Here is a 20,513-nt window from a genome sequence, read left to right as displayed (position 1 = left end):
GCTTCAAACAAAAAACTAACCCTAATCGATCCAACACCGAATTTTCATAGTTCTTTCGCGTCGAACTAGATTCTGCGTTGGCATTTACCAAGAGAAGTGAAACACTGAAAGATGTAACAAACCCATCACACGATTATGATTTCTGTATTACTCGTTTTGTTATTGCGTAAATCTGTCAAATTTAATAACGATTTAAAACCATTTGTGCACTATTAAATAATAGGGCAATTCACAATCTGGTGCAAGACCATTTGCCCTAATAAATAAATGTGTGAAAACTGTTTCGTGATGTGTTCGTGGCTATAAAAATATGAGTGCAAAATTTATGCTGCATAGAAAAATTTGCACGCTTTAATTTGTAAATTTTTGGACTTTAAATGCGAATATCTTAATCATCCTCTATTCGCCCATTCCAATTTTATCCGTGAATTTGGGGATGTTATACAAAAGCCTAGCCCATATATATTTTGGAAATAAATTATAGATCTTTTAAAATGTTTATAAAGATTATTAGCGGATGAATTTTAGAATACCATCCCCCGGATTTGAGATAAAAACGGGTATGGGCTGGTAAAAGAGGTTCTCCATATTAAGATTATGAATACATATAGAAGACGTTTTGAGTTATTTGTATATAAAATTTATAAATTTAACAATTTTAAATGTGTATTTGTTTGTATAATATTTAATTTTACACTTCTATAATGCACTTTTCATACGATAACAACAAACTGATTTAATTCAATATTTATCGTTTTAATATCTTGTATTTATTCACATAATAACGACAATGTAAATACTTTGCTAAAGAACCAAAAGAAATAAAGAAGATAAAATATAGAATAAACTCCAATTTCAGGAAAATAGTATTTTCATTTTAAGTTTCCGTGTATAACTCCTCCAGTAGCTTTTTCGCAGTAGAAAAACTCGCACGTGGCCTGAGTCAGTAAAATGCAGTTTGAACGCTACTCGCTTGATGATAAATTGTACACCTATAGCACGTAGCCAGCAGCGAATATCCTCTGTTTCGGCTCCAGCATCATAAGTGCTTTTATATTCAAGTTGTTAGTTTTATAGAGGTGCTGTCGAATATCATATTATTTATAATTTATAATATTTCATACAATACAGAAATATTGTATAACACAAACTAATAATTGACGCCCAACGCGAGAACGCGCAACAGACCATCCTAATCTAGAAAGAAAATCGTAAGAAAAAAGCAGTAGCAGCAACAGCAGCAGAGGAAGTAGATACGTAGAATTACAGATATAAAAACACACCCTATATTTACACACAAAGGATTATGTAAGTAGAGTACTTATTGAATATAATAAAATAAATCATAATTTTTAATATCAAAATCATTGCATCAAACTTACGAGTGTTTGTAACAAGAATTCTTGTAAAGAAGTGTTATTGACCTTTTTCAAAAAATCTATTAAAGTAGACAAATCGGGTATGTTCGAGTTGAACAATAAATACCGCAATATTGCAACCCTGTTACTTACTTGATACTCTGTTGCTGATAATCTGCAGCAATATTGCGAGCATAATTTTCACAGAACGTTATGCTATAAAAACTTATCGTTAAAATGGAAATTTTAACGTATTTAATAACTGATGAGATTATGGAAAAGCAAAGTGACAATTTTTTAAAAAATAGAAACAAAAGAAGAAGGATTATGATACGGAGAAGAGAGCTTTTGTTAAAGGAAAGCTGTAAAAGAAGAAAAGTGACAAAAGTACGCAATTTTTTTAAAATTGTAGAGTCATATCCAGATGATATTTTTCTCTCTCATTTTCGGATGGCTCGCGCGGTATTTGTTGTAAGTTAGGTATTTTCATAGCTAAATGTGTATCTTAGAAATTAGAAAACGCTCTTATCCTTTTTTGGTCCCCAATGGATACCAAATATTCATTGAAGCAATCCCTATATCGTCACCTGAAATGCAAAATAACGTATCATCAAAAAATTCGAAATTGAGTGTCTTATTGATTACGCTTCACTACTTCAAATTACATACATAATATTACATATGTTCAACATTTTCATGTTCTGCGGTCAGATATAAACCAGTTTTAACCAATATTAAAATCTTCTTTCACTCATGTTCCATTTTATTTCATGTTTCATTCATGCCACTGTAAATTTCCGAAAATGTTGTTACGTTATTTTGCATTTCAGGTGACGATATTTTACATTATGGAAACTGGGTAACAGCAGAACAAGGTATCGCGAACTGTCTGATCGCTTTGATGTGGGCAAAGGAACATCTCATAAATTAATTTTCAAAACTATAAAAACAATATGCTGTCTTAAAGGCGAAATTTCGTGGCCCACGGTTACTGAGCAACAGCAAATAATGGAAAGCTTCCAGACAATAAGAGCGAACTCCTTTCCTTTCGTTATTGGGTGTATGGATGGAATTCACTTTAAAATAAATACACCAAAACATGATGCAATTAGCTACTACGACCGTAAGGGAGTACATTCTATGATCATGCAGGTTCCTAATAAATTGATTTGCTTTAATTAATTTGTAAAAAAAACAAATTTTAGGCTATATGCGACAGTAAGCTTCGGTTTTTGGATGTATTTATTGGCTTTCCTGGAAGTTGCCACCATGCTAACGTTTGGAAAAGCTGCCCAATTTTTAAAGGAATCACATTCGGCGAGGTTCCAATAGCTAGTGGTGGCATAATTTTAGCTGACGCAGCGTATCCCCTTTCTAAATATTTGATAGTCCCATTTAGGGACAATGAGCGCCTTACTACTGATAATAGGAAATTTAATTACTACCTTAGCTCTACCCGAGTGCTTATAGAACAAGCATTTGGTGTTTTAGGACAAAAATTCAAAATACTTAATCATATTGATGTAATTTCTTTAAAGAGTGTCTCTCAAGTGGTGTTGTCTTGTGCTATTTTGCATAATTTTATAATAAACTAGCTGTTACCCTGTGCGTTTCGCTACACCTAAATCGAATAAAACTCTTAAGGGTTTTTACTTTGTGTTTTATTTATTGTTGTAAAACTGTTACTTATTTATAAAACATTTATAAAACATATTGGTATACAACATTTTTGGTTTTTCCACCTGGCGCGTAAATGAATAAGCACCTTGGTGTTCCCACTCTCGAGCAGGCGACGAACAATTGGCCGTGGGAGAAGCACGGTTCTTCCAAATTGACGCCGCACACTTGAAACGTTTGCCCTTGCGATTTGTTGATGGTCATCGCAAAGGCAAGACGTACTGGGAACTGCAAGCGCTTAAATTCAAACGGCATTTCCGTTTTAATCATGGGAATGTGTTGTAAGAGTACAACTTCACCTGCTGCCTTGCCATTTAGTATTGTTGCTTCAATCAAATTTGGCCACAACTTTTTGACTGAAAGTCTTGTGCCATTACACAAGGTCGGAGGCTTCAGATTTCGTAGAAGTATAATGGGGGAACCGACTTTCAGGACCAAACGATGCGGTGGCAGACCGGGGGATCCAAAGAATTCAAGAATTCAGTTGGATAATTGACTACTTCATCTTGATTTAAAACGCTATCAATCGATGTACATATATGTTGTAGCTTCTCCTGGCAGTTTTTCTTGACTGGAAAAATTGATTTCGTTGACGTGTACATTTTTCGGTTCCAATATTGCGCGTTCACTTAAATAATCGTGGCGTTGATAGTGTTGAACAATATTCGGAAATACACTTTCAATCAATTCTTCTTTCGATTGTAAAAGTGTACAAAAGTTGTTCGGCAATGTGATCAAACCGGTATCATCGATTGGTATTTTGCCTTCGCCAATGTCCAACAACTGCTTCGAAAACGCCGCTGCAGATCGATCATTTTGCAGTTGGACTCGCATGTTGATGGTAAGAGTCAGCCTTTGAACATGTCTCCACAAAACTGACGATTTTAAACATACGTTTATTTCGTCGGGAGGAGTTGATCGAGGAATGACTGACAAAGTTTGCCGAAAATCGCCGGATAATAAGACTAATGCTCCGCCAAAAAGTTGTTGCTTTTGGCGTAAATCTTGCATTGTTCTATTGAATGCTTCTAATAACTTTTTGTTAGCCATTGGGCACTCATCCCATAGAACTATTCCAACTCCTCGCAAAACTTTTGCCATTGTTGAATTCCTCGATATGTTGCACGTTGGTGTTTCAACGACTTGGATGTTCAACGCTAATTTCAACGCAGAATGTGCTGTTCGGTCGCCATCAAGTAGAGTATCAGCGATGCCTGACGAAGCAATTGCCAGCACAATTTTCTGCTGTGACCGTATAGTAGCAAGAATCAAAGAGATCAGAAACGTTTTCCCTGTACCACCGGGCGCATCAAGAAAGTAGAATCCATCGGCGTTATTGTCAACCGCTCGTATAATCTTATCATAAGCATTTTTCTGCTGAATATTCAATTTGGTAATGTTAGCTTGTATGAAAGCACGCAATTCATTGCAATCGTATTGTTGTTCACGTTGAAGCTCATGGTCACGCACATCCATCGCTGAACGATTGGGCGCAGTTATGCCAAGTTGCGCTAATGCCTTATTCGCAATTGTAAGGCACAGATCTTCAACCAATATCAAAGCATCATTATACATTTGTAATGTATATTGCAAGTCTGCGTCCGATGCTCGATTACGCGCCAAAATTAATAACCACTCGGTCATGCAGTCTTTGTACTTATTCCACAGTTATTGCGGATTTGACGGAAGGCATGGAGATATTATTATGGCGAATAGTACGCGTATTTGTTTTGGATGAGATGTGAGTGATGCGTCATGAAGTGCGGTGTCCCAATGCATATCATCTTCTAAGAAATGCAATCGCTGACATGCTTCACGATACGTCGCACACAACTGACCGTCAACAGTTTTCAAATCATCAAATGATCTTGGTCCGCGCACGTTGACTAATAGCAGACGCAAATAGAAACATTCTGCGTTGTTCGGATGGATGGTGTAAATGCGTCCTATGGCATCGGTTTTACGGACATTTGGATAACCGTCAATACGCTCCCCTTGCTTTCGTCGTTGAAATGTTTTCGATGATGGATTCCAAGTGAAATATTGTGGTATTTCGGAATATAGCAATGTTCTTGCAAATTCATCGTTTTCACACAACTCGAAAAAGGTAGTTAGTGTTGTCCCCGGTGGTCGTGCTGCGCTCTGTTGTACATTGTCTGCAGTGAAATAAACGCGTTGACCATTTTCGAGATGAACTACCAAATGAAGAACAACGGGTTGCCAGTCGTGTATTGGGAACGATAAAATGCGCCATACCGCTTCGTTGCTGCTTATATAACGGCCCATTTGGTATTGCTGAATTTCATCGATGCTCTGATAATCAGCCACTCCGGAAACTGCCATATCACTTCCCTTATTTACGTATTTGCAGATGTATTTGATCGATTTGACAGAGTTGCAATATTCTACATTGATGTGCGCTTCGAAAATTTTTGACAACAATGGTGAATACGGCACGACCCAACGATTATCAACATCAAAGTTTTGATTCCGAACTTTTATGACCGTTGAATTACCGCCATCTTGACGGATCGACGCCGATATAATGGATATCCGTCATTTCCAGTGATTGTATCATCAACTAAAGCTCTAGGATAGCGCTTTGAACACTTATTGTCAATCATGCATGGTGCCGTTGGATTAATAGCGCCGCAAGGGCCGTGGATCATGTTTTTTGTTACAACGTCGAACAATTGTGGGTCGATTTCTTCATCTGGAATTTCCGCTGAGATGACTTTATCAATCTGATCTGGTCGTATTTTTCGAACTAACCAAATCAAGATGTGTGCATGCGGTAATCCTCTTTTCTGCCATTCGATCGAGTAGAATACAGCATCTAACTTCTCCAAAAACACGAAGTTTCACAATTAAATCCATCATTGCTTTTTGCTTTTCCCTGAATACACGTGCTGTTAAGTCGTGACGATCAGTTGTTGATTGACCGGGGAACAAATGGCATTTGATGTCATTCCACTTCGGATTGCACGTGAACGTTATGAACAGATCCGGTCTGCCGTAATGGCGCACATACGACATCGCATCTTGCGCATACTCGTGCATATGGCGCGGACTGCCGATGTATGTGGCTGGCAATATTGTTAGACGTCCAATGCTATTCACATTTGCATCATTCATTACGGCATCTCTCAAATGGATGTACTCTTCAGAACGCAATTTCGCTTGGTTGAATCGAATAAAGTTGAGACGTTCTGTCTCGATCTTCGCATACATGTCAACCAAATACTGATTGAAAAGCTTGCGACATTTCAGGATGTAGTTGTCTTCTTGCGGACGAATCATTATTCTGCATGAATAGAAGTTCATCGCACTGAGTTTTTTCGATGTTTCTTGGCCTATAAATGAACAATACACAAAATATTGAATCGTAAGTAACATTTCTTCTCAGAAATTGTACTTTTTACCAGTAGTTGGATTTATCAATCGCATATTGATGTGATAGCCGTCATCACCTCTCCAGAATAATATCGGATACTGTAATGCATCATAACTACGGTGTAGCTCGAAAACACGCTGAAGTTGTTCGTTTCTACGGTGCAGTACAATATCTCGCGATTCAAACTGTTCGCCAACAATGACAATTGCCACCTCATCGATTGTTGGTGCGTTGAATCGTCTGGCATGCTGCCCCATCGGCATTTTGTCTGCTCTGATGACGATTCGATGGTTATCAGACGGATCGAATCAATTCATTGTGTTCATTGAGAAATCTTTGCAAATTTGGTACGATTTCTCGCCTTGTGCCGATTGCAATGTTACATCGTTGATTTAGTTGGTCATTTTCATTACCGATGAAATATATTTGCAAAAATTGATAGTCGGCGTCGGCAAATGGTATGAGCGAGCCTGCTCGATGGTATATTTGTCCCTGAATCTGTAGAATAAAAATGTCAAATGTTTCACTGGAAATTCCATGCAAAGTAATCACCTTGAACGTCGGCATAAATGAATCTCTAATGATCTTTGTGGCACCAAAAGAAGTCATTTGAAAGCATGAATTGTATGCTTGTATGTTCTGCAAGAAATGCTTAGACGTCGGCGATTCCCCAGTGAGCAAGGAATGTAATGGTTCTGGTGGCGGTTCCAATGCAGGCAGTTTCACTTTGCCACTGGAGCAGCACATGCCAGCTGTTTCTCCTCGAAACTTCGCTGCATTGCAATGCATACAAATAATATCCATTGCTCCAATGGCACCATGCAGGCTGTAGTCGCAGTCAGGATCGTAGTGAAAGCCAATATGTTCCATTTGATCGCGAAGGCGGAGCGGAACTCGGCCTTGACGGTAATTTGGCCGTTGATTGTCGGCGAATTCAGCTCTAATCTGTGCACGCCGCTCCCTGTACACCGCTCTACCTCGGGCATTCACTTGAGCGCGTTGCTCTTCGCTTTGATTTCTTCTTGATATTAACATTCGACGTGAATCACTCGTATGCCTGCCAACCGTATTACGTTGGCGTAGTCGAGGCATTTTCTAGAGTATGCATATTTGAAGTTCATAAATAAAAATTGAAAAATTATCCTATAACTACATCTTAAACTATGAATTATACTCAGACACGCATATGCAATAAGACCCACCAACAGTGTATTTGCAAACCGCATGTAAGCACTTACGAAACAATAACAATACTCACTTGCTTTGTGTGTGTTGCACGGTCAGCAGAAAAACACAAAATCGGTTCGAATAAATGTAGCAAATCGATTGAATTAAATCTGGAAAAAACAAACAATTTTGAAACACTTTTTTTACACACACCGCGCATTTTCAAGCGACAATCGAACCGCATGGCATCACATACGAAACAACAACCATACTCACTTGCTTTGTGTTGTACGCAGAATGTTAATCACGTTGAAATCTTAGAAAAATTCACACAATTTTGAAACATTTTTTTTGAACGAATGACAGTCAAAAACGATCAGCGTCAATGTTTTTTACTAATTGTAAACATCCGCAAGTTGATTCTGTTTATTAGTAAAAGGCATTTGACAGGACTGCCAATCTTGCGGCAAAACATTATTTCATGAGAATTTGTTTAGGCGGGATGTAACATTTTTTTTTTTTTTTGCAATTTTTGCAAAACGTGCAATGATACACATTTCAAATTTCTTATGTGCACCCTCCAAACAGACCCCAATCACTCCTGAAAATTTCATTGTAATCGGGCAATCCGTCTAGGAGGAGTATGCGAACAGGAAGTTTTGCCACTTAATTTTATATATATAGATATTTATAAAACAGTATGCTCTACCACTTACAACACCTTGCCCGTTACCAAAGTCGTTTACAATTGATTCTAGGCATTGACATTGTATTAAATAATGTTTTAATAAGTAAATAGCGCGTCATACAGGTGATATTTAATCCTCCCGCATTTGCTATGTTACAAATAACATTGGCATCACATATATCCATTGTCGTTTATAAATAAAATTTATAAACTTTAAATGGTTTAGAGAAGCCATACAATGCAATTGCCCCATATTTATCATTGCAGTCCAGCACGGATACGACCTTAGAGGCGTTCAGGCATAATCCAACGGACGTAGCATCATACCACTGTTCGCTCGAACAAGTATTGTACCATTGGTCCGTACCTGCGGTTCCTCTCGTACTACGCAGGAATGCTGTCGCAATAACAATTGTCATTAGTAGGGTAAAACTAACCTGTCTCACGACGGTCTAAACCCAGCTCACGTTCCCTTGAATGGGTGAACAATCCAACGCTTGGTGAATTTTGCTTCACAATGATAGGAAGAGCCGACATCGAAGGATCAAAAAGCGACGTCGCTATGAACGCTTGGCCAAAATTAATAAGTCCTCTGTCATGCAGTCTTTGTACTTATTCCACAGTTATTGCGGATTTGACGGAAGGCATGTAGATATTATTATGGCAAATAGTACGCATATTTGTTTTGGATGAGATGTGAGTGATGCGTCATGAAGTCCGGTGTCCCAATGCATATCGTCTTCTAACAAATGCAATCGCCGACATGCTTCAGGATCTAGGATATTTGCAAGAATTTTGTGGTGTTTTAAAGCGATAGAAAACTTGTTTCTGTCTAAGACTTACCGGGAGACTGGAGCTTTTGTTTGACTGGATGCTAATCACAAAATTAGATAAGTACAATAAATTGGTTCATTAGAATATATTTATTTGGCACTTACCTGCCCCTTTTTGGCAAATTTAAATAAAAATTAAATAGGAATTTCCCCACGTAACAGTGAATCAAAACGTGCACTCAATTATATTTTGCCGTTTTGACTTGGTCAACCAGCTGTTTTTTGTTTTTGTTTCGTTTCTCCTTCTTCTCCTTATTCGTTTTGTTTTGGGTTACGGCATTGCCAGCCCACAAAATACAAGTAAGGTTTGTTAAGGCAAAGGACTGAACGTACCCACTGAGAGGTGTTCCCAACTATTTTCTGGCAGAGTTATGGCCTCTGAGAATAGTTTGGGATATACACCAGAGAATCCTTTTCGGAGGAACTCAAAAATTTTGAGAACGCCTCCAAAAGGCAAACATGAAGAATCCGCCGCTGCTGGATCAGCAAAAAGATGTGAATATGCCGACCAAACAGGCAAAGGCGATAAATCTGAGCAGCTTCAGAACAGTGAAAATCCCAATATTTTCTGCAAATTGGGTATAAAAATTAGAGAGCTCGAAAGCATGATGTCCGGACAGAGACATATAAATCAAGCTATGCGTGATCTAGTAAACTGCATCACAAGCTTGTATGAAAAGCAGGAGAATCTGTCGAAAAGAGTCATGGTGGGGAAAGCGTCGCAGGTATCCCCTATTCAAAGTGAAAAAAATGCACCGAATAGACCACGCGAGATATTGGGATATTTGCCACCAACGAAGAAGCCCAAAAACATGAGCCACAAAGTGCAAGCGACATATAGTGAGGTCACTAAACTCATGCACAAAGACGGTTTGGGAGACAAGACCGCAGGCGAGAAATGGATAGACGTTGTCAGAAAGAAGAAACCGATCGAGAAGAGAATCAGATCGAAACCAGACGCTATTATCTTAACAAAAAAGGAGGGAGTGTCGTATGCCGATATCCTGAAGAAAATAAAATTTGACAAAGGCCTTGAAGAACTGGGTTCAAATGTGAGGTACATTAGAAAAACCCTCAAAGGAGACCTACTGATTGAATTAAAAAATCAAGCAGAAAAGAGAGCCGACGCGTTCGAAAGCGCCCTAGAGGGAGTTATTGGTGAGATGGCCGTAATACAGCCAAAATCCCATAATATTACCATTGTGTGCAAAGACTTGGACGAGATAACCACCCCTGAAGAAATCTGTGAGGCATTACAAAAGGAGTGTGGGATCCAAAACCTGGGGAAGCAAAATATAAAAAATCTGCGGAAAACTCGCAGTGCCACTCAAATAGACCCTATATGCCTACGAGCTGAGGATGCCAAAACTTTACTCAAGTGTGGTAAAGTTAAGATCGGGTGGTCTATCTGTCGCCTCCGGGAATTTTCACTTATTACTCGTTGTTTTAGGTGCTTCCAACTTGGACATATAGCACACAAATGTTGCAGCCCCATTGATAGGTCTTCCCTTTGTACACGTTGCGGAACCCCAGGTCACGTAGCAAAGTCATGTACAAATTCCCCAAGTTGTATGCTCTGTAAGGGGGAGCACTCCGTTTTAAGTACGGTTTGTCCTAAATACGCAGATATGTTGAAGTCAACGAAATCATGAAAATGTTGCAACTAAATCTCAACCATTGCGCTGCAGCACAAGACCTTCTGAAACAGACAGTGCTAGAAGAAAACATAGATGTCGCTCTATTAAGCGAACAATATTCTCAACGTTCGGAAAGCACTTGGAATAAAGATATAAGTGGCAAGGTGGCAATATGGGCCTGCAAAGGTCAAGCCTTCACATCACGTTCCAACGAAACCCATAACGGCTTTACATGGGCGAATATACAAGGAATATTTTTTTGTAAGCTGTTATGCTCGTCCTAGTGCAACAATTAGCGAATTTGAAGACTTTCTCCTGGAGCTATCCCTAGAAATCAGAAGCAAATCGCCAATAATAATAGCGGGAGATTTTAACGCATAGTCTACTGCATGGGGTAGCAGAATTACTAATCATCGTGGTCGCCTCATTCTAGAATTTTTGAGTCAAACAAACCTTACGATTCTAAACAGTGGCACACAAAATACCTTTCAAAAGGGAAATAAAGGTTCAATAATAGATTTAATGTTTGTTAACGACTCGCTTAGCAGGCATACTAAGTGGAAGGTGTCAGATATGTACACAAATAGTGACCATATGGCTATAATTGCTGAGGTCTCGTTCTCCCAAGAAACGGAACACTGTCCGAGAAATACCTCCCGAAAACGAAGTTGGCGCCAAAGGAATTTGATACTGACGTTTTTGAGAGTGTCTGGAGTACGGCAAATGCATCAGGCGCAGCTTGGGATGCAACTATGCGCAGGACGAGATACTATAACAATCGAAAGCCGGTATACTGGTGGAACGACGAAATTGCCAAGCTGAGGAAGCTTTGTCACTCAGCTAGACGCCGCCTACAGCGTAATCAGGGAAGTGATAACGAAATCAGCCTTAGAGAAGCATTTAAATGCCAAAAAAAGCTCCTGAAGTCAGCCATTATCCGTAGTAAGAGATCCTGTTTCGAAAAGCTCTGCGAAGAAGCCAACATAGACCCCTGGGGAACGGCATACAAAATTTGTATGTCGAAGTTCAAAAGTAAGTCGCAGCAGCCCAAGAACGCATTATTTATAAAAAATGTTGTCGAAACGTTATTCCCGACACATGCCTCCATTTCCTTTATTAGACGAAACGAAGCTACGGAGCCACCTCTATTAGTCACAGAAGACGAACTATTGGCTATTGTGAAAAAAATCAAAAACTCCAAAGCGCCTGGAATAGATGGTATACCAAATAGAGCCCTTAAAGAAGCCATAACTCTAAGGTCCGGTTTATTTGTTAACATGTACAATGCGTGTATATTAGAAGAGGTATTCCCCGACCCGTGGAAGATACAACGTCTGGTTCTACTGCCAAAGCCGAAAAAGCCACCAGAAGAACCTTCATCTTATCGACCTCTTTGCATGCTCGACACAATTGGGAAAGTGTACGAAAGCATTGTAAGAAACCGCTTGGAGATAGCAATCCAAAAGCCGGCGGATTATCAGAGAGACAATACGGCTTTATTAAAAAGAGGTCCACTATCGACGCACTAAGAGAAGTAGTCGACACTGCGAAATGTGCAATAAGTGGAAAAAGATGGAAAGGTGGTACAAAAAAATACTGCGCGCTAATAACCCTGGATGTAAAGAACGCGTTCAAATCCGCAAAATGGGCAAATATAATAAAAGCTCTACATACACGCTCCTCATTATCTAATAAATATTATAATGAGTTACTTTCAAAATAGGAGATTGCTATTCGAGACGGACGAAGGCACTCAGAGCTACACTATCTCCAGTGGAGTTCCACAAGGCTCGGTTTTAGGCCCGCTGCTATGGAACCTGATGTACGGCGGAGTGCTAAGAATACCGCAACCACAAAATGTGAAAACAATCGCACATGCGGATGACCTCATAGTGGTAGCTGTAGCTAAACATCTGGATGACCTTCGGATCAAATGCAACGACAGCATAAATGGTTTGCGCAGATGGTTCGCTACCATGAGTCTAGAGCTTGCTGAGCAGAAAACAGAAGTCCTGCTCATAAGCTCCAGGAAAATTGAGGAGAAAATATCGCTCACCATAGGAGAATGTGAGATTACTTCACAGCCGCAGTTGAAGTACCTTGGGGTAATAGTGGACTCGCGACTCAAGTTCAAGGAACACTTGGAAAATGCGACGCGTAAAGCAAATAAAATATATAATGCGTTATCTAGAATGATGGCAAATAAAGGCTGTGTGCGTTCCAGCCGACCATGTTTAATAGCTAAGGTAATAAGTTCAGTTATCCTGTATGCGGCTCCAATATGGATACAGGCGCTAGAAATAAAATCATATGCTAGACCAATTAACACAGTGCATAGGCTTTCAGCAATACGCGTGATAAGTGCTTTCCGAACCATTTCAAATGACGCTGCTGAGGTACTAGCCAGTATGGCACCGATTGACATCCAGGGAGACGAATTCGCGCGAATATATAACTTGTCGGAGATGTCTACCACAGCAAAAAGAGGTGAGAGAATAAAAAGCATTGAAATGTGGCAGCAGCGGTGGCAAACTTCATGCAAAGGACGTTGGACCTACCGACTGATCTCGGACATACATTCGTGGATAGGTAGACAATATGGGGACCTTGACTACCACCTTACCCAAATACTCAGTGGGCATGGTTGCTTCAGAAGCTACCTATTCAAATATCGTCATGACTTTAGTCCATACTGTCCGACGTGTACAGAGTGTATAGAAGACTCTGAACACGTGTTCTTATATTGCCCTCGGTTTTCAAGTATAAGGGAAAAGTTGAAAACCACCCTGGGGGGTAGTTTCTCGGTGGAAAATTTGACTGCACATATGTGCGAGTCCTCTGTAAAGTGGAAAGCTGTTAGCGGAGCGGCAAATCTAATTATGACAAAATTGAGACATTTAGAACAGATTAGGCGTCAGTCAGTCCGTGCAATAGAGGAGACTTAAACGTCTTCTTCTCTCCCACGAAGTAATACTTTGTCCAGTGGTCCCGTGGGAGAGACATAAGGTGGGAGTAGGTTAGGTTTAGCGGATTAAAGTCCCGCACTCCGGCTTTCGATGCTTCCTCCTACTATAAAAAAAAAAAAAACACATGCTTCACGATACGTCGCACACAACTGACCGTCAACAGTTTTCAAATCATCAAATGATCTTGTTCCGCGCACGTTGACTAATAGCAGACGCAAATAAAAACAATCGGCGTTGTTCGGATGGATGGTGTAAATGCGTCTTATGGCATCGATTTTACGGACATTTGGATAACCGTCAACACGCTCCCCTTGCTTTCGTCGTTGAAATGTTTTCGATGATGGATTTCAAGTGAAATATTGTGGTAATTCAGAATATAGCAATGTTCTTGCAAATTCATCGTTTTCACACAACTCGAAAAAGGTAGTTGTGTTGTCCCCGGTGGTCGTGCTAGAGTATGCATATTTGAAGTACATAAATAAAAATGGAAAAATTAACCTAAAACTACATCTCAAACTATGTATTTTACCCACACATGCATATGCAATAAGACCCACCAACAGTGTATTTGCGAACCGCATGGAAGCACTTACGAAACAATAACAATACTCACTTGCTTTGTGTGTGTTGCACGGTCAGCAGAAAGCACAAAATCGGTTCGAATAAATGTAGCAAATCGATGGAATTAAATCTGGAAAAAACACACAATGTTGAAACACTTTTTTTTACACACATCGCGAATTTTCAAGCGACAATCGAACCGCATGGCATCACATATGAAACAACAACAATACTCACTTTGTGTTGTACGCAGAATGTTAATCACGTTGAAATCTGAGAAAAATACACACAATGTTGAAACATTTTTTTTGATACACTCAGTGCATTTGGAACACTTACGTTTTGTATGTCTTGTTAACTTGACAGTCATCCAAAGAAAGAACGAATGACAGGCAAAAACGATCAACATGCAATGTCAATGTTTTTTTATTAATTGTAATCATCCGCCAGTTGTTTCTGTTTATTAGTAAAAGGCATTTGACAGGACTGCCAATCTTGCGGCAAACCATTATTTCATGCGAATTTTTATAGGCGTGATATATCATTTTTTTTTTTCTATATATATAAAATTAAGTGGCAAAACTTCCTGTTTGCATACTCCTCCTAGACGGCTTGCCCGATTTCAATGAAATTTTCGGGGGTGATTGGGGTCTGTTGGGAGGGTGCACATAAGGAATTTAATGTGTGTATCATTGCACGTTTTGCAAAAATTGCAAAAAAAAAATGTTACATCCCGCCTAAACAAATTCTCATGAAATAATGTTTTGCCGCAAGATTGGCAGTCCTGTCAAATGCCTTTTACTAATAAACAGAATCAACTTGCGGATGTTTACAGTTAGTAAAAAACATTGACGCTGATCGTTTTTGACTGTCATTCGTTCAAACAAAATGTTTCAAAATTGTGTGAATTTTTCTAAGATTTCAACGTGATTAACATTCTGCGTAAAACACAAAGCAAGTGAGTATGGTTGTTGTTTCGTATGTGATGCCATGCGGTTCGATTGTCGCTTGAAAATGCGCGGTGTGTGTAAAAAAAAGTGTTTCAAAATTGTTTGTTTTTTCCAGATTTAATTCAATCGATTTGCTACATTTATTCGAACCGATTTTGTGTTTTTCTGCTGACCGTGCAACACACACAAAGCAAGTGAGTATTGTTATTGTTTCGTAAGTGCTTACATGCGGTTTGCAAATACACTGTTGGTGGGTCTTATTGCATATGCGTGTGCGGGTATAATTCATAGTTTAAGATGTAGTTTTAGGATAATTTTTCAATTCTCTCCACTCTAGAAAATGCCTCGACTACGCCAACGTAATACGGTTGGCAGGCATACGAGTGATTCACGTCGAATGTTAATATCAAGAAGAAATCAAAGCGAAGAGCAACGCGCTCAAGTGAATGCCCGAGGTAGAGCGGTGTACAGGGAGCGGCGTGCACAGATTAGAGCTGAATTCGCCGACAATCAACGGCCAAATTACCGTCAAGGCCGAGTTCCGCTCCGCCTTCGCGATCAAATGGAACATGTTGGCTTTCACTACGATCCTGACTGCGACTACAGCCTGCATGGTGCCATTGGAGCAATGGATATTATTTGTATGCATTGCTATGCAGCGAAGTTTCGAGGAGAAACAGCTGGCATGTGCTGCTCCAGTGGCAAAGTGAAACTGCCTGCATTGGAACCGCCACCAGAACCATTACATTCCTTGCTCACTGGGGAATCGCCGACGTCTAAGCATTTCTTGCAGAACATACAAGCATACAATTCATGCTTTCAAATGACTTCTTTTGGTGCCACAAAGATCATTAGAGATTCATTTATGCCGACGTTCAAGGTGATTACTTTGCATGGAATTTCCAGTGAAACATTTGACATATTTATTCTACAGATTCAGGGACAAATATACCATCGAGTAGGCTCGCTCATACCATTTGCCGACGCCGACTATCAATTTTTGCAAATATATTTCATCGGTAATGAAAATGACCAACTAAATCAACGATGTAACATTGCAATCGGCACAAGGCGAGAAATCGTACCAAATTTGCAAAGATTTCTCAATGAACACAATGAATTGATTCGATTGTTCAAAATCGCATTGGACCGCATGCCGTCTGATAACCATCGAATCGTCATCAGAGCAGACAAAATGCCGATGGGGCAGCATGCCAGACGATTCAACGCACCAACAATCGATGAGGTGGCAATTGTCATTGTTGGCGAACAGTTTGATTCGCGAGATATTGTACTGCACCGTAGAAACGAACAACTTCAGCGTGTTTTCGAGCTACACCGTAGTTATGATGCATTACAGTATCCGATATTATTCTGGAGAGGTGATGACGGCTATCACATCAATATGCGATTGATAAATCCAACTACTGGTAAAAAGTACAATTTCTGAGAAGAAATGTTACTTACGATTCAATATTTTGTGTATTGTTCATTTATAGGCCAAGAAACATCGAAAAAACTCAGTGCGATGAACTTCTATCCATGCCGAATAATGATTCGTCCGCAAGAAGACAACTACATCCTGAAATGTCGCAAGCTTTTCAATCAGTATTTGGTTGACATGTATGCGAAGATCGAGACAGAACGTCTCAACTTTATTCGATTCAACCAAGCGAAATTGCGTTCTGAAGAGTACATCCATTTGAGAGATGCCGTAATGAATGATGCAAATGTGAATAGCATTGGACGTCTAACAATATTGCCAGCCACATACATCGGCAGTCCGCGCCATATGCACGAGTATGCGCAAGATGCGATGTCGTATGTGCGCCATTACGGCAGACCGGATCTGTTCATAACGTTCACGTGCAATCCGAAGTGGAATGACATCAAATGCCATTTGTTCCCCGGTCAATCAACAACTGATCGTCACGACTTAACAGCACGTGTATTCAGGGAAAAGCAAAAAGCAATGATGGATTTAATTGTGAAACTTCGTGTTTTTGGAGAAGTTAGATGCTGTATTCTACTCGATCGAATGGCAGAAAAGAGGATTACCGCATGCACACATCTTGATTTGGTTAGTTCGAAAAATACGACCAGATCAGATTGATAAAGTCATCTCAGCGGAAATTCCAGATGAAGAAATCGACCCACAACTGTTCGACGTTGTAACAAAAAACATGATCCACGGCCCTTGCGGCGCTATTAATCCAACGGCACCATGCATGATTGACAATAAGTGTTCAAAGCGCTATCCTAGAGCTTTAGTTGATGATACAATCACTGGAAATGACGGATATCCATTATATCGGCGTCGATCCGTCAAGATGGCGGTAATTCAACGGTCATAAAAGTTCGGAATCAAAACTTTGATGTTGATAATCGTTGGGTCGTGCCGTATTCACCATTGTTGTCAAAAATTTTCGAAGCGCATATCAATGTAGAATATTGCAACTCTGTCAAATCGATCAAATACATCTGCAAATACGTAAATAAGGGAAGTGATATGGCAGTTTTTGGAGTGGCTGATTATCAGAGCATCGATGAAATTCAGCAATACCAAATGGGCCGTTATATAAGCAGCAACGAAGCGGTATGGCGCATTTTATCGTTCCCAATACACGACTGGCAACCCGTTGTTCTTCATTTGGTAGTTCATCTCGAAAATGGTCAACGCGTTTATTTCACTGCAGACAATGTACAACAGAGCGCAGCACGACCACCGGGGACAACACTAACTACCTTTTTCGAGTTGTGTGAAAACGATGAATTGGCAAGAACATTGCTATATTCCGAAATACCACAATATTTCACTTGGAATCCATCATCGAAAACATTTCAACGACGAAAGCAAGGGGAGCGTATTGACGGTTATCCAAATGTCCGTAAAACCGATGCCATAGAACGCATTTACACCATCCATCCGAACAACGCAGAATGTTTCTATTTGCGTCTGCTATTAGTCAACGTGCGCGGACCAAGATCATTTGATGATTTGAAAACTGTTGACGGTCAGTTGTGTGCGACGTATCGTGAAGCATGTCAGCGATTGCATTTGTTAGAAGATGATATGCATTGGGACACCGCACTTCATGACGCATCACTCACATCTCATCCAAAACAAATACGCGTACTATTCGCCATAATAATATCTACATGCCTTCCGTCAAATCCGCAAGAACTGTGGAATAAGTACAAAGACTGCATGACCGAGGACTTATTAATTTTGGCGCGTAATCGAGCATCGGACGCAGACTTGCAATATACATTACAAATGTATAATGATGCTTTGATATTGGTTGAAGATCTGTGCCTTACAATTGCGAATAAGGCATTAGCGCAACTTGGCATAACTGCGCCCAATCGTTCAGCGATTGATGTGCGTGACCATGAGCTTCAACGTGAACAACAATACGATTGCAATGAATTGCGTGCTTTCATACAAGCTAACATTACCAAATTGAATATTCAGCAGAAAAATGCTTATGATAAGATTATACGAGCGGTTGACAATAACGCCGGTGGATTCCACTTTCTTGATGCGCCCGGTGGTACAGGGAAAATGTTTCTGATCTCTTTGATTCTTGCTACTATACGGTCACAGCAGAAAATTGTGCTGGCAATTGATTCGTCAGGCATCGCTGCTACTCTACTTGATGGCGGCCGAACAGCACATTCTGTGTTGAAATTATCGTTGAACATCCAAGTCGTTGAAAAACCAACGTGCAACATATCGAGGAATTCAACAATGGCAAAAGTTTTGCGAGGAGCTGGAATAGTTCTATGGGATGAGTGCCCAATGGCTATACAAAAAGTTATTAGAAGCATTCAATAGAACAATGCAAGATTTACGCCAAAAGCAACAACTTTTTGGCGGAGCATTAGTCTTATTATCCGGCGATTTTCGGCAAACTTTGTCAGTCATTCCTCGATCAACTCCTCCCGACGAAATAAACGTATGTTTAAAATCGTCAGTTTTGTGGAGACATGTTCAAAGGCTGACTCTTACCATCAACATGCGAGTCCAACTGCAAAATGATCGATCCGCAGCGGCGTTTTCGAAGCAGTTGTTGGACATTGGCGAAGGCAAAATACCAATCGATGATACCGGTTTGATCACATTGCCGAACAACTTTTGTACACTTTTACAATCGAAAGAAGAATTGATTGAAAGTGTATTTCCGAATATTGTTCAACACTATCAACGCCACGATTATTTAAGTGAACGCGCAATATTGGAACCGAAAAATGTACACGTCAACGAAATCAATTTTTCCAGTCAAGAAAAACTGCCAGGAGAAGCTACAACATATATGTACATCGATTGATAGCGTTTTAAATCAAGATGAAGTAGTCAATTATCCAACTGAATTCTTGAATTCTTTGGATCCCCCCGGTCTGCCACCGCATCGTTTGGTCCTGAAAGTCGGTTCACCCATTATACTTCTACGAAATCTGAAGCCACCGACTTTGTGTAATGGCACAAGACTTTCAGTCAAAAAATTGTGGCCAAATTTGATTGAAGCAACAATACTAAATGGCAAGGCAGCAGGTGAAGTTGTACTCTTACAACACATTCCCATGATTAAAACGGAAATGCCGTTTGAATTTAAGCGCTTGCAGTTCCCAGTACATCTTGCCTTTGCGATGACCATCAACAAATCGCAAGGGCAAACGTTTCAAGCGTGCGGCGTCAATTTGGAAGAACCGTGCTTCTCCCACGGCCAATTGTTCGTCGCCTGTTCGAGAGTGGGAACACCAAGGTGCTTGTCGGGGTGATCGACGATATATTTGCCGGTGTGCCAAATAAAATAAAAACTGATGTGGTTGATCAAATGATTCTGCTGCTGTTGTTGTTGTCGCTGCTAATATTGCTTATGCTGCTGTGGTTGTTGTTGCTGCTAAATTTTGCGCCTGTATGTCCGTCCGCTATGGTGATTCTTATTTTTTGTTTTGTTGGGTAAATCGCATGTTGGCGCCAGGTGTAATTAGAAAACCAAAAATGTTCATTTACGCAAAAAAACAAAATATTGTTTATGTTTTATAAATGTTTTATAAATAAGTAACAGTTTTACAACAATAAATAAACACAAAGTAAAAAAACCTTAAGAGTTTTATTCGACTTAGGTGTAGTGAAACGCACAGGGTAACAGCTAGTTTTATATATATAGATATTTATAAAACAGTATGATCGAATCATCAAGCAAAGGATAAGCTTCAGTGGATCGCAGTATGGCAGCTGCTCTACCACTTACAACACCTTGCCCGTTACCAAAGTC

At 39.8% G+C, this 20,513-nt stretch overlaps 2 protein-coding genes and 1 long non-coding RNA gene across 5 annotated transcripts; 2 read left to right on the top strand and 1 right to left on the bottom strand.

The window, feature by feature from the left end:
• Positions 1-6: 6 nt before the first annotated feature.
• Positions 7-3,006, top strand: LOC126766766 (uncharacterized). Of its 2 annotated transcripts, XR_007668953.1 has the most exons (4): positions 7-1,079; positions 1,132-1,308; positions 2,189-2,510; positions 2,564-3,006. It is a non-coding gene; the product is annotated as an uncharacterized LOC126766766 (long non-coding RNA). The 2 variants fall into 2 exon arrangements; XR_007668952.1 differs by having other exon boundaries at positions 7-1,308.
• A 491-nt stretch (positions 3,007-3,497) lies between these two features.
• On the bottom strand, positions 3,498-6,719 carry LOC126766765 (ATP-dependent DNA helicase pif1-like). Of its 2 annotated transcripts, none has more exons than XM_050484483.1 (2): positions 6,458-6,719; positions 3,498-6,388 (listed from the first exon to the last, which is right to left on the bottom strand). In XM_050484483.1, the coding sequence occupies exon 2, from the start codon at positions 4,677-4,679 to the stop codon at positions 3,558-3,560; it is 1,122 nt and encodes a 373-aa protein (XP_050340440.1). In that variant the 5' UTR covers positions 4,680-6,388; positions 6,458-6,719; the 3' UTR covers positions 3,498-3,557. Both variants share the same exon structure in this region, with proteins under 2 accessions (XP_050340440.1, XP_050340441.1).
• Positions 6,720-16,038: 9,319 nt separating this feature from the next.
• On the top strand, positions 16,039-20,169 carry LOC126766767 (uncharacterized). Its single transcript, XM_050484485.1, has 2 exons — positions 16,039-16,661; positions 16,731-20,169. The coding sequence occupies exon 2, from the start codon at positions 17,741-17,743 to the stop codon at positions 19,067-19,069; it is 1,329 nt and encodes a 442-aa protein (XP_050340442.1). The 5' UTR covers positions 16,039-16,661; positions 16,731-17,740; the 3' UTR covers positions 19,070-20,169.
• Positions 20,170-20,513: the final 344 nt, after the last annotated feature.

The sequence above is a fragment of the Bactrocera neohumeralis genome, unplaced genomic scaffold, assembly GCF_024586455.1.
Source record: "Bactrocera neohumeralis isolate Rockhampton unplaced genomic scaffold, APGP_CSIRO_Bneo_wtdbg2-racon-allhic-juicebox.fasta_v2 ctg2486, whole genome shotgun sequence".
NCBI classification, from domain to species: domain Eukaryota; kingdom Metazoa; phylum Arthropoda; class Insecta; order Diptera; family Tephritidae; genus Bactrocera; species Bactrocera neohumeralis.
This window is presented reverse-complemented; position numbering and strand designations above follow the sequence as displayed.

Excerpts from the sequence above, each read along its gene's own strand:
- LOC126766765 (XM_050484483.1), bottom strand. The coding sequence starts at position 4,679 with ATGACCGAGTGGTTATTAATTTTGGCGCGTAATCGAGCATCGGACGCA.
- LOC126766767 (XM_050484485.1), top strand. The coding sequence starts at position 17,741 with ATGGCAGTTTTTGGAGTGGCTGATTATCAGAGCATCGATGAAATTCAG.